This window comes from Buteo buteo, chromosome Z, assembly GCF_964188355.1.
Source record: "Buteo buteo chromosome Z, bButBut1.hap1.1, whole genome shotgun sequence".
Taxonomy (NCBI): Eukaryota; Metazoa; Chordata; class Aves; order Accipitriformes; family Accipitridae; genus Buteo; species Buteo buteo.
Window position 1 is genome coordinate 87521060 of NC_134204.1, and position 14344 is coordinate 87535403.

The following is a 14344-nucleotide window of genomic DNA, read 5'->3' on the forward strand; positions in this document are numbered from 1 at the left end:
AGTCTAGACAGACTGGGGGAGCTACTTGCTACAGGAACGGTCAGCTTTAGGTTGAGATACACATAATCTGTCAATGTAATGATGAGCAACTGAATGTATCTGTACATGGTGTCTTGTGGAAGTAGGCAGATTTGCTGGAGGGACAGAGTTGGAAACTGCAGATGTGTTAGAATATGTAACCAAAAAAAGATACAGGCAGTTCTCTATCAGTGTAATGGACAGTGAAAGTGTCCACGTATTATGGTTGTATTGGGCACTGCTCAAGGACAAAGGTTCAAGTCACAGGGATATACCATAACTCCTTATGTCTTCATTTTCAGAACCTTAGATTTGTTGAATTCACATTCTAAGGAGAATCAGACAGGTTTTGAGAATCTAAATCAGCTTTAATGAAACATTTTCATTCCTTGTGGATGTGCGTATGGTAGATGTTAACAGAAAAGAATCGATCATTGTTGGAATTGGTGGTTGCTCTTGCCCTTGAAGCTGTTGCATATGTTTGCAGCTGGGATGCACCTGCCATCCAGTAAAAGTGAGTGATGTGCTGCTATTTTCCAGTATCTGTCTCTCTGTTTTCTCACTGTGTTTTGACATCATGGTCCTGAGTCAACATATTTGTACCATGCTACTGCAAAGTGTATGAAATAGCAAATTTCCTTTTTTCTCCTTCCCTCCTGATGTTCCAAGGCTTTTAGCAATTTGTATGTAAAGTGTTAGGATGTGAGAGACAGCTGGTGTGGTTTTCCTTTACCCCTCATCTTGACATCTTCAGCTTACGTGTGCCCCTCCACCAATTTCAGATCACTGCAGACTTTGTATGCCATCAAGGCATTAGTGCTCTAGAAGCTTTTGGATGCTAAAATATAAATACTTTCACGGGGACATGGGATGAAATCACTGAAGAGAAACCCAGGACAGTTTATACAATACACTGAAATTAAGAAGTCCCTGAGCCACAAATTGTTTGAATCTATGAGAGTATTTAGAAGGAGTATCAACATGTACCTGATGTATTTCTACATCACTGTACTGTTTTGTATCTGCTGTTGGCTACTGCTAGAGACAGGGAAATGAGGTAAGTGAAATTTTGGCCGGACTCAGCAAGGCAGGTCTTGTGTCGTAATGAGTTGCATGGTCCTGCTGTCCTGTTCTTGAATGCCTTGTTCAGTATTGCTCCTCAGAGGGCTGCCCTTGGGGGCACAGTATGCTTTAGTATATAACCATGTGTGTAATTTGCAAGATCAATGCAAACCAAACATTGCCACTGTGTGAGATTCTGCTCTGAAAACCCCCTACTCTGTTTTGAATTGATTCATGCTTGTGTTATTAACTGCATGTAATCTGGAAAGACCTATCCTCTTTTTACTGTTATAGAGGGGAATACCCCAGAGAGCTTCTGTATCAGTTTAAAAGTCCAGCCTGTGGATTGCTGGTATGAATGTAAAAATGTGATATTAAGAGGAAGATGGAGCCGTATTGTCTAGGAATTTGAAGCCCCAGCTTAGAGTGGAGCCAAGTTTTACCAGATATGGTATGAAATGACCCTCCCTAACACACCCTGCCATGTCGAGTCATGCTTTACAGCATGTACTATGTGCTGCTTGCCCAGCTCATTATTCATAACAGGAAATACATTCTTTACTTTGAAGGGATGACAGTGATAATTGGCGCTGAAGCATTATTGTTCTTATAGAATTGATTCTTTGCCCTGACATCAGGATTTCTGTGATAGTTTTTAATCCTGACGCTTGTTGTTTAGGATTCCTTATCTAGAAAAAGCATTAAGAGTTACTCAGAGTCCAGGGGCATAATGCTGAGTAAAGACATTGTGACTGGTAAAATCCATTGGGGTGCCCACTACTGGTCTGAATTATGAAGGTGTATAAGTAACTTTGATTGGAGTGTTTGTGAGGTTACTTTCTAGTTTGGTACCAAATCATTTATTTTAAACTGCATTGTTTGTTTGTGGTTTTTTCCCCCTGCACCAAGGGCTGGGGGGGCTGGCGGGGGTGTCCACCCCCTCGGCCCGGACATGCCAGGGGCACCTGGTGGCCGCAGGGTTTCTTCTGCCATCCTTGGTGGAGGTGTGGAGGGCTTCTGAGGACTACAGCACTGGCCGCACTTGCCTGTTTTCCCTTTCTGTTTTTGTTCTTCTTTGGCTGAGGTGCAAAAAGTAGTTGAAAAATAGCATTATTTCAATTAAGCTTTGGTACTCTTTGGGTTCTGTTATGATGTGAGGCTCTTCCCACCATAGGAAGAAATAGAGTGTGATTGCTGCTCAAGCAATTCTTGAATGAATGATTGAAAGGTAGAGGCTTAAGTGCTGCTTATGGTTGTCAAAAGCATTTCCAGGACAGAGATTGCATGTTCTTTCCTCATGTGATTTTTTTTTTTTCCCCACCTATGTGAATGCATGTACCATATGCATTCTCATTGCAGTATTAAAACAAACACTTGAATATTACAGTCCGAAATGAACATTTAATCTATATTTCTAGACACCAGACTTAATGAGTGACTTCCCTTGGAAAATCTACATTTCAAAGGGACATGTATTTTATTTGCCCTTTATTAAACATGAGGGAATTAATATTCCACTATGAAACAGTGTTTTGGCTTTTTGTTTTGAAGCACTGCTAATAATGAAAAGTAGATTATAAGTACCTGTATGCCACAGCTTTTACTCCTTCACACACAATTCTATACAGGCTTTTGATTCTTCTAATTCATTTCATAAAGAAGATATGCTTTGGTAATTCATTAGCTCTGTTATTATCAGGTTAGGAAGCGAGGTGTGGGTACAGCTGCAACGTGATTCTTCAGCTGATTGTGTCTGAGACTGTCACAGAGAAAAAATACTGTTCCACTTCTTGTAGGGGGAGAAGATGGGAACAGCTCTGATGGATTTGTTGATAAAGGGTGCCAGAGCTAGTTTGCCTTGAGGGAGCATTGTGGAGAGGATGCTGGGAAGCTAACATCATTATTTTAATAAGCTTAAAAGAAGGATGAACCAAGCATGATGTGGCCAATTTTTCTGCTTTTACAGATGTATTAGGGGGGTAGATACCAAAGAAGTTAGTGTTGGAAGATGACCCTGGAAACTAAAATGTATTACTCTATTTAGCCTATCGTGGTCAGTATTCGGTAAAGAATACTGATCTGATGTGGTGGCTTAACTTTCCATGTAGTTTATCTCCAGGTAGTCTCTCTGTACTCCAGAGGAGAATTTATTTGCTTCTTTTTCTTCTCTCTCTCCTACCTTTATTGCTGTACCACTTACCATGAAACAGAGAAACATTTGCGTTAACAATTTTTTTCTTTATACTGTTTAATTGATAAACATAAGCTCATGCATAGAACCAGGATTTATTTCACTCTTTTAGTTTTTTTTCTAGTTCAGACTGGGGGGGAGAAAAAAAGGCTAGCCTTGTGCCTGAAATTTTTGAATATATTGTCAGGTGTCATAAAAACTCCTTCTGCAAAACAGTACTTTATTTGTGGATTTTCAGAGCATCATAGTTATGTTAGACATAGTCTTAGGTACCAAAGGTAACTCCTGAACACCATGAACCATGAGGTCCTGAGCCAAAGGCTGAGCCTAAGGTGGAAATCGATAGCTGTGGTACTGAAGGCATACCCAGAATACCGATTGCTCTTCAGAGGTCTGCTCTTTTTTGACAACTTTTTTCTTCTTTTCTTCTTGAAAATGGAAGGGTAGCACTTAAAATTTTGCGTTCCTTCAGCAACTTAATAACTTATTTAAAAGTTGAAGCATTTGTGGATAATGCTTATTACCGAGTCTTTAATGCACTACATCAGAGATAAAACCCAAGGCACTCTGCATCTTGGTACTGTTGCTACAATATTGTAATGCTTCACACCTCCGTCACCTGCCTTCAGGAGCATTGCCACTTACGGCTGGAAGACTGCTGCTTTCTTAAGGGAATTTAAAATGTTCATTGTAATGGGGGTTGAAGGGTATGTGGAAGGAGAGTGCTTCTTTAAGGATATGTGGCCAAAGGAGCCATAAGAAGAAAATACCGAGACAAACCTGACCGACATATGATGAGGGAGGCTATGATAAGAATAAACCTGGACAGTGGCACTAGTTGGACGTGTGGAGAGTGAGGACGTTTATCTTCTCAGCTGGGAGGATAAGGAAAGGGAGGGAGACAGATGGGCAGAGACATAAAACCTGAGCAATTAGTGTCAACGAAGGCAACAGCCAGAAGCAAACCTGGTCAGTGGCAGTAGTGGATGGACTCTTGAGTAACTGCAGCACACCGGGACTTTGCAACTGGTGAGGCTGGGAAACGCGAGCGTCCAGGGTGTTGGAAGGGGTCGGTAGGATGGTGCCGGCTGATGGGGCAATGTGCAGGGCTCACAGCCCAGAGCCCGGTGCCGGCTGGTGGGGCGGGGGGGCAAGGGTCTGTGTCCTCCCCACACTGGGTGTGCGTGGGGTGTGCATGTGTATCCACCAGCAAACGTGAAGCCCGGCCAGTGGGTGAGTAGGTGTCCCCAGGTCTGGGCAGGGGTGCCAGTGTTGTACCACAAGTGGGGTTGTTTACCCAGTGTGCGAAATGCCAATATACACACAGAGCAGAGGTATTTTATTCCAATTCATGTTTGTGCAAAGACGGGGGCTTGGTGGTAATCCACAAAGCTAGCACACCTCGTGTAAATGGGCAAGCAATTTATACAGTTCAGTTATACACATTCAGTTTCCAAAGTTCTTCCCCAAAACTGTTAAGGGTAGTCGCTTATATAGTACAGTTTCTATTGGGTTAAAGTTTCCCGCTTCTAATTAAAGATACGGTGTTCTTTTATTCTACAGTGCATGCTCAAGGAGAGTGGGGGGGTAAGTCTTTTGGTCTTGAATTGAGTCGGTGGTCTGATCTCCCTCTGCTGCCTTTACCTTTCCTCCAGTTATCTAAGATTTTTTTTGCTGACTTCATGCCTATTAGCAATTATTCAACTTTTAGGTGCCTCCTGGGGTGGGATGTTCCCTTCTTATCAGTCTTTTAGTTCTCCTTCAGGGGCACAGTCGTTAGCAAAGCATGCCTTGTGTATGCAAAGGATATCTTATTTCGCAAGACCTTTGTGGTCTTCTCAAGTACATCACTTCTCAAGTACATCACCTGGGGGACATGAGGGGCCATGCCAGTGCACAGGGGAACACAGGACTGTGCCTGTGCTTGTGACCCCAGAGGGTGCCAAGTGTGTGCTTGCACTAGTGACCTCCTGCCTCTGCCAGGCCCAGAGGAGGGGACATGGCTGTGGGTGCTGGTGTGTGATGTGGGTCCTGTGTAGGGGTGCTGCTGACAGTGGCGTAGCTGGCTGTGTCAGTGTCCTGTGTGTGTGTCTGGGATTTGTGCTCAGCTTTGCCAGGCGCTGGGCTGGGCTTCAGCAGCTGGGCAGGTTGGTACTGGTCTGTAGTGGCGAGCACTGGGCTTCAGCAGCGGTGCAGGAGGGTCCTGGGCTGGAGCATCTGGTGGAGGTAGCTGTGCTCCTAACATCCCTTTAACAGGAAAAATCACTATTCCACTTGGGTTTTGCAACATACTGTGAAATCTTACCTGGATGTCTTTGCTTCCAGTGCGGCCAATACTAAGTGTAAAATCCTTGATGTAAATATCCCAGTTTGTGCCAGTCTCCGCTGTTGGGCCACGTTTTTGTTACATAAATGGCCACAGAAGGTGGCCCACTGCCCCAGGTTCTGACTGGAGGTTGACTGTTGAATCTGCAGCTTTGTTTATTCGAGGTGCTCTCCTGGTTTTGGAGCTAAATCAGAAAGAGAACAGGAGGTGGAATTACCTTAATGACAGAGGTCTCTGAGTCTCCCAGTCTGTAACAGTACCTAGTCTCCCATCAATTGCAAACTGGTGCTTCTGACTTTGCATGCAAGTTTGCTGATTGAATCTCTCATCATTCTGCAGACTTCCCTGCTTGTAGAGAATAATTAAAGTGTGAACGCTTTAGTTGTGTTGTGAATCATGAGCTTCCACTTAGCAGAGAAAATGAATAGGTCTTACCCATCTGCTGCCTCCAAAAATCTGATGCTTTTTGCTGTGTTCATTACTAACAGCTTATTTTCCCAGTCTTCATTAGATGTGATTTCAGCAATTGCTGAGTTTTTGCAGTGGTATTTATTGGTACTTGATAATAATGGCATTGCATTGGTCGAAAACTAGAGGTTCAAAGGGGGCGTAATGGTTTTGTTTCAGTTGCAAGAGTATCTATTAACTAGAAAAGACATCATTTTGCCCTTAGCTTTGTATCTTTACTTCCCTGCCTGAGGTGTAATGTTAACCTTCTGTGTTGTCATTCAAGTTATATCCGTACAGCAATAGCTTTCCCATCTTACTTTCATTGAAACTTTTCATTGAAGTATATATGGTTGCTGTTGCTTTAAATTAAACAGAGTTGCTCTGCCACAGGAAATAGCACAGATTTATATATTGTCCATAAAACAGTACAAGAGAACTCAGCCTGTTGTGGGCTGGGCAAAACTGTCTGAAATGAGTCTATGTGAATTAAAGTTACATAGGAGAATTTATTTTTGGATTACTTGCTTTGCATAAAATGTTCTAATGGACTTTTTTTAGTGTACCTTTTTCCTATACTGGGGTTTTTGGGGGGGTTTACAGTTTTACTTGGCTTTTCATTTTCTTCATCAACAATTCTGATGTTTATTATGTCTTTCTTTTATTTTGTAGAAGAAACCAGCAAGTCCTAATGTCAGCCAACCCCCCAAAACACAGACAAGTGGAGCACCTTCTGCTGTTAAGGTAATGCATACTTAAGGAAGTGCTCTCTTTTAAAAGTGAAAAGGGTATGGTATGACTTCATCCCTGCAATGGGATAGAAAATGGGTTTGCCAGCATTCAGCAACACTATGATGCTCTTCATGTCTTGCTAGAAATTGTAGTGAATTGAAATGAAAGAGGAACATAGATCAGCAGAATGCCAGCATGGACTTCTTGAGGAAATAGACTTGGTAACACTCCCCCATTTCACGTGTTCTTGTTAGTCTCCTAGTTACTTTAAAAAATCCTGGTCCCATTTATATCAGTGGCAAATTTCATTTGACTGATGGGGGTATGGTTCCTTTTTGAACCTTAGGTATTGTTTGTATGTTGGGATTCTGTTTACTCGGCAGGACCTGATGAGATCCAAGCACCAATAAGTGTCTTTGCTTTCATAGCACCTGGAGCAGTTCAGTCCTTCAGGAAGTTAGTGTAAGAGGTGTTATAAAGATGACTTGCATATTGGAGTGCAGTTGATGCTTAATGAAGAGAAGTGGGGATCACATTAAGTGTGCTCAGGTCTTGCAAATTGTTGAAAAAGGGTGTTGAAAATACGCTTTCTGATGGCTGTAGTTGGTAATCCCTGTTAGGTGCATATTTGTTATCGATGAGCGGAATGCATGTCACTCAAAAGAGAAGCACCGATATGTTTTATTGAAGTAAAATAATAATTTGACAGAGTTCAGTAAGTTTGATGGAATTTAACAAAGTTTAACAGTGGTTTGACATGCTTCAGTAAGATTGTTGGCAAGGTTCACCTTATTAATTACTTCATGGAAGAAACATACAAAGGAAAATAGAGGTAGAATCGAGTTAGAAGGATTCATAGAGAGACCGGAGATGCAAAGAGTAAGGAGGACCCTCCTGTTGAGTCACAGGATTCAGAGTGGACCCTCTTGCTTTCTAAACTCCTTATGGGGCCTAGCTGTGGCTAGGTCCAATCTTAAATCTCAGACTTGGTCAATGATTTATGTCTAATGGAATTATCCATACAATATTTGTAATAATACTGAGTAGCTACACAGATAAGGAATGTTTCATAGTATTAATTCAGCATGCTATCGGTCACTTACCAAGGATCTGTGTGGGTAGGGGATCTCTCTGCCTTGGGCAAGGAAGGATTTCTTAGTCTCAGGTAAGGAATTTCAAACCTTGAGAGGCGTCCCTGCTCAAAGGGAGACTTACCTAGCATGCAGTCCAGCTGCAATTCAGGGAGAACTCAAATTGGGCCCATCCTAATGGTGCTATTTATAGAGTGAAGTAGTTGGCTGCTAGTCAGTAGTATAGGCAAGAGAGATGCCTTTGTTTTAGCTCTGGTGTCTTGTTCTGTACTTTGGTTATCTTGCACTTCTGGATTCCCAAACCACCTTTCAAAATATTTTTCAAGACACCTTCACTCTCCTGTATGTGAGCCAGGGGCTTTCCAGCTTGCCAGTTCACCCCCAGGATGTGAGGCCGGTTGCTCCTTAGTCGGCTGAACTAGAGTACGGTGAGGAGTCCGTTTAATCTGCAACGGTGTTCCATATCTGGAGATAGCCCAACGTTTGAAAGATCCTACCGGCAGCAAGTGTTCCTACTTTTGAATGGGATTTTTTATTTTCTTAATCAATGCTTTTGTAAAATAATACTCCTAAAGATATCTCTATGCTACCTAAGTAATTATTTTTCCTTTCTACGCAGTGAAAGAGGACACAAGGATATAAGTCCTGTTGTTCCTTTCTTTCAATGCTTTTGTCACTAAAGACAGCCCAACGTTTTTGTTGCTTTCCTTTCTATTCCTTGCAGTTTGCCAGGGCCTTTCTCCTGCTAGTTAAGCTGGATGTAGTTGTCTGTACGTAGTTCCCCTGACAGCTGTACAGAGTGGGACTTTCTTGCGTATAATCTTTCTGTGTTTCAGTCACCAGCTGCATGGTCGCGTGGGAGCTCACATCTAATTTGCTAACTAACACATCTTTAAGTCTCTTTTTCTGTATGTATTCTTTCTATCATAAGCCTATCTTTTACATTAAGTGTGCAAGGTACAATTTCCAGTGACAGTATTAAGCATAAGAACTGGAAGGTACTGTCATGAAAAAAATGTGACGTAATGCAATTGTCAGGAATTGCTTTATATTAGGTTATGGCAACTTAGGCTATGTGTTTTAATTCAGTACTTGGTGCTTCTCCAGCTTCTGTGACATTCCAAAATATTTATTAGTAAAGATTATGTACTATGAAAATACTTACCTCCTGCTGTCTAATACTGACTCTTAATCAATAGCTATTTTAAGTTTAACCTTTTTAGTTCCCACCTGGCTATGACTACCTTTCTTCAGTTAGGCTAAACCTTCTCTTAATTATATCTTTTAACAATCTCCTGTGATCATGTGGCCTTATTTAAAGTAGAGCAGAACTCAGAGATTTATTGCTCTGTTCTTGCAGTTTGTGCCACCCGTATTTTTTTTTAAGCCATTTGGCTAGCTGTACTCTTTTCTGCCCTTCTTTTTGTCTCTAAAAATACCTATTCTAAAGAAAAATTTTGCAGGGATTTTTTTTTTTTTTAACAGGAATTTTACAGGAAAGGAAGTATTTCTTGAAAAGGCAAGGCAGCCTTCTCTCTTTTGCTGAAAAAATAGATCAGATCTTTTAATGCAATCAAAGATATTCTACCAGTTTTTAGACAACTTTGGGACTGCTGTTTCTTCCTTTTAATTTTTTCCCTGATGTAGCTTTAATCTGTCCTGCATGCAAAATCTCTTTTGATTCCATAATCATTTTGTGAGTCAATAATATTTTTCACTAATGTACCTTATCCCAGACAAATTTCTAACCTCTTTGAAGAGGCGGGTGAGGTGGGGCAGTTAAGTTGCTCCAGATAGAGCTGTTCTTTTTTTAACCTAGTCTTACCCTGTGGTGAAATTACTTGATCTAAATTGAATAGCCAAAGGGGTTTTTGATGCCTCTATTATGGCCTAAGTAATTTTTCTTTCAGTTAGTATGTAATAATAACTGATGGCTTGCATTCTGCTTGGGTCGCCTGTATTTCTGAGTTTAAGATACGGGAACTTGCGTGATGAATGTTTGTCATTGCTTAATGCCTGGCTAATATGTGGGTAGCTTAATTTTCCTGTGATGCTATCCTGTAATGTGGACTACTCCTAAGAGCAAGCACTTACCTGTCTGGCTTCGTTTTCGTTGCACTGTGTATCTGAACGGCCATTCTCTTTATGTCTTAATTTTATGCCTGTTCTCTTTATTATTTCACTCTTAAGTTCCTGGCATTGCAGATAGTATTTACTCACAGCTTCCGCTCAGTGTTGACATACAGGGATTTTATTCAGCTGCATATGTGTCCACGTGGTATAAGGAATCTTGTCTCCTCTTTTTTTATACCTGTACGGCTTTTGTGTTCTCTGTGTTAAGGGCACCTAGGAAGTTTAATCGGCAACCTTGATGTGCCCAGTTTCTGTATGACGCAAATGTAAATGAATAATTTAAAGATAGTCAACAGAAACAGATGTTCTGACTTCTGTCTGTGACAAGTCTGTCTTTTCTTTTTGATGTGAAGTCCTGTTTGACTGTACCAGGGTGTTTTCAGTAAACATGTGCCTTGTACTAGTACCCTGTCAGATAAATGGCGTGAATAGTCAGATTCAAGTAAGGTTATGATCATCAGGAATATTTACTGGTTGCTCATGAGCAGTCTTTTCCATGTATACATGAACTGCCAAGGTGCACAAACTAGGAGGTCATTGCTACCATTATTAGCAGGCAGCAGTGAAGAGGAAAAACTGAAATAACCGTCTTCCTCTGCAGAAGGTACTCTGGAAGCGCTGCTGTGTGTTCTTTTACAGCCTTTTAAATTGTTTTTGCCAGTTCCATAGCCAACAGGAAAGCCAATTTCTAGCTTGATGTTCAATCATAGCTACTAATAGAAGGCACTAATATTTGAACACAGCTGGATCCAGCTATCTTCCTTGTATCTTTGTGTTCTTATGGTAATTTGATTTGATATCAAATGAAGTTTTACTGCTTTTTATGTAGCAGATTTTTGGAATTGGTCTTAATGAGTTCTTAATGAGTAATTTTCTTTTTGTTGCTGGCTGCTGTAGCTTAGTGAAGTGAGAATCTTTGTCCATATTCCTTTAATGGACAATTTATTGAAGCAGCTGGAAGAAATCAACAACAGTGGAAATTCACTAAGAACTGTATTTGTTTCAGACTTGACTGATCTTGAATATTTTCAGAAGCTTCTTGATCTTAATGATTTAAGAAATTTAAGGTTAGTTACTTTCAGCTGGCATCCAAATTAACACAGTTTTAAAGGGGGATTCAATCTGGTTTCTTGTGCAATAAGCACGGAAACAACAAGAAAAAAAGAGTAATTACTAAATATCTTTGAGTGAAGTCCCTACTATTTCTGCAGCAGACTGGAAATTCTGTCACAAGTTTATCTAGATTACGATCAAAAGTGATTCCTACTGTCAGTATATTTGCAGGGTGGGGTGGGGGGGAGGTCTGCTACATACCTTACTTAACTGTCACTAAATTTTTATTTTGTGAGTTTTGCACAGGCACCTTATTGTGAAGGAAGATATTTTTGAGTAGAAGGCATCTGAAGTCACAGTACTGTTTGGGAATGTCCATGGAAATGCGTGAATTTATTCCTGTGTTACCACTCATATTGTGAAGGTTGGAGAGGCTATCTATAAATTTTGAGGTTATTCAGGAAAATATTTTAAAGGGCTGAGAACTTCCTTTTCATGTTCTCCTTAGAGTAGATACGTGTCATGGCACACAGATCTCCAATTTATAGGTGTTTTGCAGCAAGACCGTGGCAAATCACGGGGCTGTTCCTACAAGCTGCCCTCAGAGCTGTTGTCAGCGTGTAGTCCTGCATGTAAAAATCATGAGAACTGTGTCGGTGCGGAGAGCAGTGCTGGTTTTCTTGGTAGCAGAGGCACGCTAAAAATAGACCACAACATTAAAAATTGGAAGCTGTAGGAGTACAGAAGCTGCCTCCTGCTTGGAATAGCTGGCTTTGTGTAGTGTTACGGGATGTGGCGTCCGTCACCCGAGGTCATCTTCATGTTTGCAAAGTAGGGCTGTAAAAGAAGCCTCTGATACAGAGACCACTGCAAAAGTTGGAAGGTGTAAAGCTATGCAATGGTCAAAATAATACAATCATTTCACAAAAAAATAAAGTATCTGTACTTCACTCAAAAATTTTATTATTTTCCTCATCAGTCTGTGTCGCATCTTTGGGTGTTTTCCCCTTTCTACTTCCCTTCTAGGGCAGACTTTTTGTTTCTTGTTCCCTTGAGATAAATGGCAGCATAGAGGCTGTTACGAAAAAATGGTTGACGGGTTTGTTAGTGGTGGCAGGGCTTTTTCCTTAAAAAAAACCCTACACCCCCCCGTCCTATACTACAGGTTTGAGAATTTGCTTCTATAGAAAAAAAAAATAAATTCAAGAGCAGGTCACTACTGGTATTTCCGGAAGCACGTTTTAACTCGGAAACTCACATAAATTATTTGGGTTTGTTACGCTTAAAAATAGTCCTAATCAGCCGGGTTTCAGTGGCGCTAGCTGGTCTAGCCATCTCAGTTTCTTCTGATTAATAACATTTGTCTACCGTCAGTCCGAATTCAGGGAGGGGGTGCCCCGTAAACTTCCACTAAAAATATCAGTCTGCTGAGGGGAGCCGAGCCGGTTCCTTCCCTCAGCCCCCGTGCTACGAACTGAGGAGAGGCGGAAGAACGAACACCGCTTTCTGGGAGCCAACCGTAGCTCCCTCGCCGAACCGCGCCATCCTGGCCGGCATTTCGTCCCCGTTTTGTGCCGTCGGCTCGGCGGCAGCCCCGTCTGGTGGTGCTGGCGGTGGCCGGGGGGATCCCGCTCCAGCCCCCTCCAGCAGCAGCGCCCTCAGGAGCGGGAGGCGGGTTTTTCCTCAGCCTCGCACCGGCCTGTGAGGGGACCGGGGCGGGGCGGAGGGCCCGGACCCGGCGGTTCGGTTTCCCGCCCAGGCTGCGGGCAGCGGCGGCGGGCTGGGCCGGAGGCGGGACCCCGGCCGTGCCTGCTTGGGCGGGCGGCAGCCGCTCGGGCACACCGGGGCGCCGAGGGCCGGGCCGGCACCTCCCGCGAACCGAAACCGCAGCGAAAAAGCAGCCCTGTCCCGAGGTTCGTGCTGGGAGCGGAACGCACCAAGTAGGTTGGCTGTGGCTGCTGGCTTTGCTTTCCTGCCGCCTCGGCTGTAGGCCTGTTGCGGGACACGCCTGTTGCAGTCCTCTCTTTCTTTTTTTTTTTTTTTCTTCCCCCTTTTCTGGGAATTTTGCGGGCTGAAAGAACGCGAGCTGCTGACTTCCAGGGCTTCAGATGCGATCCTGACATCAGCAGGCTTGAAGCGCTCCAGAGCTAGCTGTGTGCAGTGAATTGGCTTCTGAAATTATTTTAGTGTGTTGGGAACTGTCTTTTTAGACGCTGTGTAAGACTGCATGTTTTACATGTTACACAACGTGACATAAGCAGTCTCGAAGAAGAGAGGGAAGAGGAAGAGCGGACTTTAAAAGTGCTGCCTGAGTTATTCTGTATTTATATCATTTATATTTTTGTTTGGGGCTTGGGTGGTTTTCTTTTGGGTTTGGGTTTGGGGTTTTTATTTTCCTCATAGCCCACACTGTTCTCGCTTCAAAAACCCGTATCATTTTTTTGGCATACAAATGCAGAGCTTGGTATGCTTATGGCACATACAGAATATTGCGTAGTCAGGATGTGGGGATCTGTGAGAGCAGCTTCTTTGTTGAAGCGTGCTTAGGTATCAATAACATATTGACAACAGGAGTTATTATATTGATACCCAAAAGATACTAAAATACCAGAGACAACAAACATGGGAAAAATAATACTTTTCAATAAATTGTGTATTATTGTTCTTTCTGTAGTAGTAGAAATTAGATAGACAGGTGTTGCTTTGGTTAGGCCACTATTTGATTATTGTTGCCAATATACTTATTTCTTATCTTTCTTTCTTCAGAGAAAGTGAAAATAGTGTGTTAACTAACACAGGGCTCTCAAACGTTGCAGACACCTCTGCTGAATTCTTTATCTGTTATCTTCTTTTGACAAGTTTTCTCAATGCTGTATTTTTTTAAATTGATATAAAACATTCTGGATAATAATTTCTTCAATGTAAGACATTTTCTTTTCTATACAAACGTATTTGCTACTGTCAGACTTTTGTGTAAAGTGGTGCTTTTTTGGTTGTTTTTTTTTTTTTTTTTTTTTTTTTACAGGAGTGATTAGATATGTGGGGTATGTAGAGCTCGCAGAAAATTCTGCTGCTGATCTTCAAGTTTCAGGGACGAGTTCCTTGGCCAGTGTTTCTTACAGCTCTAGTTCTGGAGCTTTGCACCTTAAGCAGACACTCCCAGTTTGAAATCTAGGCAAAGTTGTGTTGCCCTGAAGGTGGTGGCTGTTGGAGGACTGGGAATGAGGGTAGATGAGAAACCTCCGTCTTCAGAAAGTAAAGGAACTGCCTTTTCAGTGAGTTGGTCTCCAA

The 14344-nt window shown here is 42.2% G+C and overlaps 1 protein-coding gene across 6 annotated transcripts in view; it reads left to right on the plus strand.

The window, feature by feature from the left end:
- Nucleotides 1-14344, plus strand: part of CAST (calpastatin) — a 65248-nt gene that overhangs the window by 9719 nt on the left and 41185 nt on the right. For all 6 annotated transcript variants that reach the window (XM_075021108.1, XM_075021110.1, XM_075021107.1 and 3 more), the window contains exon 3: nt 6717-6788. In XM_075021108.1, the coding sequence (XP_074877209.1) occupies nt 6717-6788 (72 nt within the window). The remainder of the gene's footprint in view (nt 1-6716; nt 6789-14344) is intronic.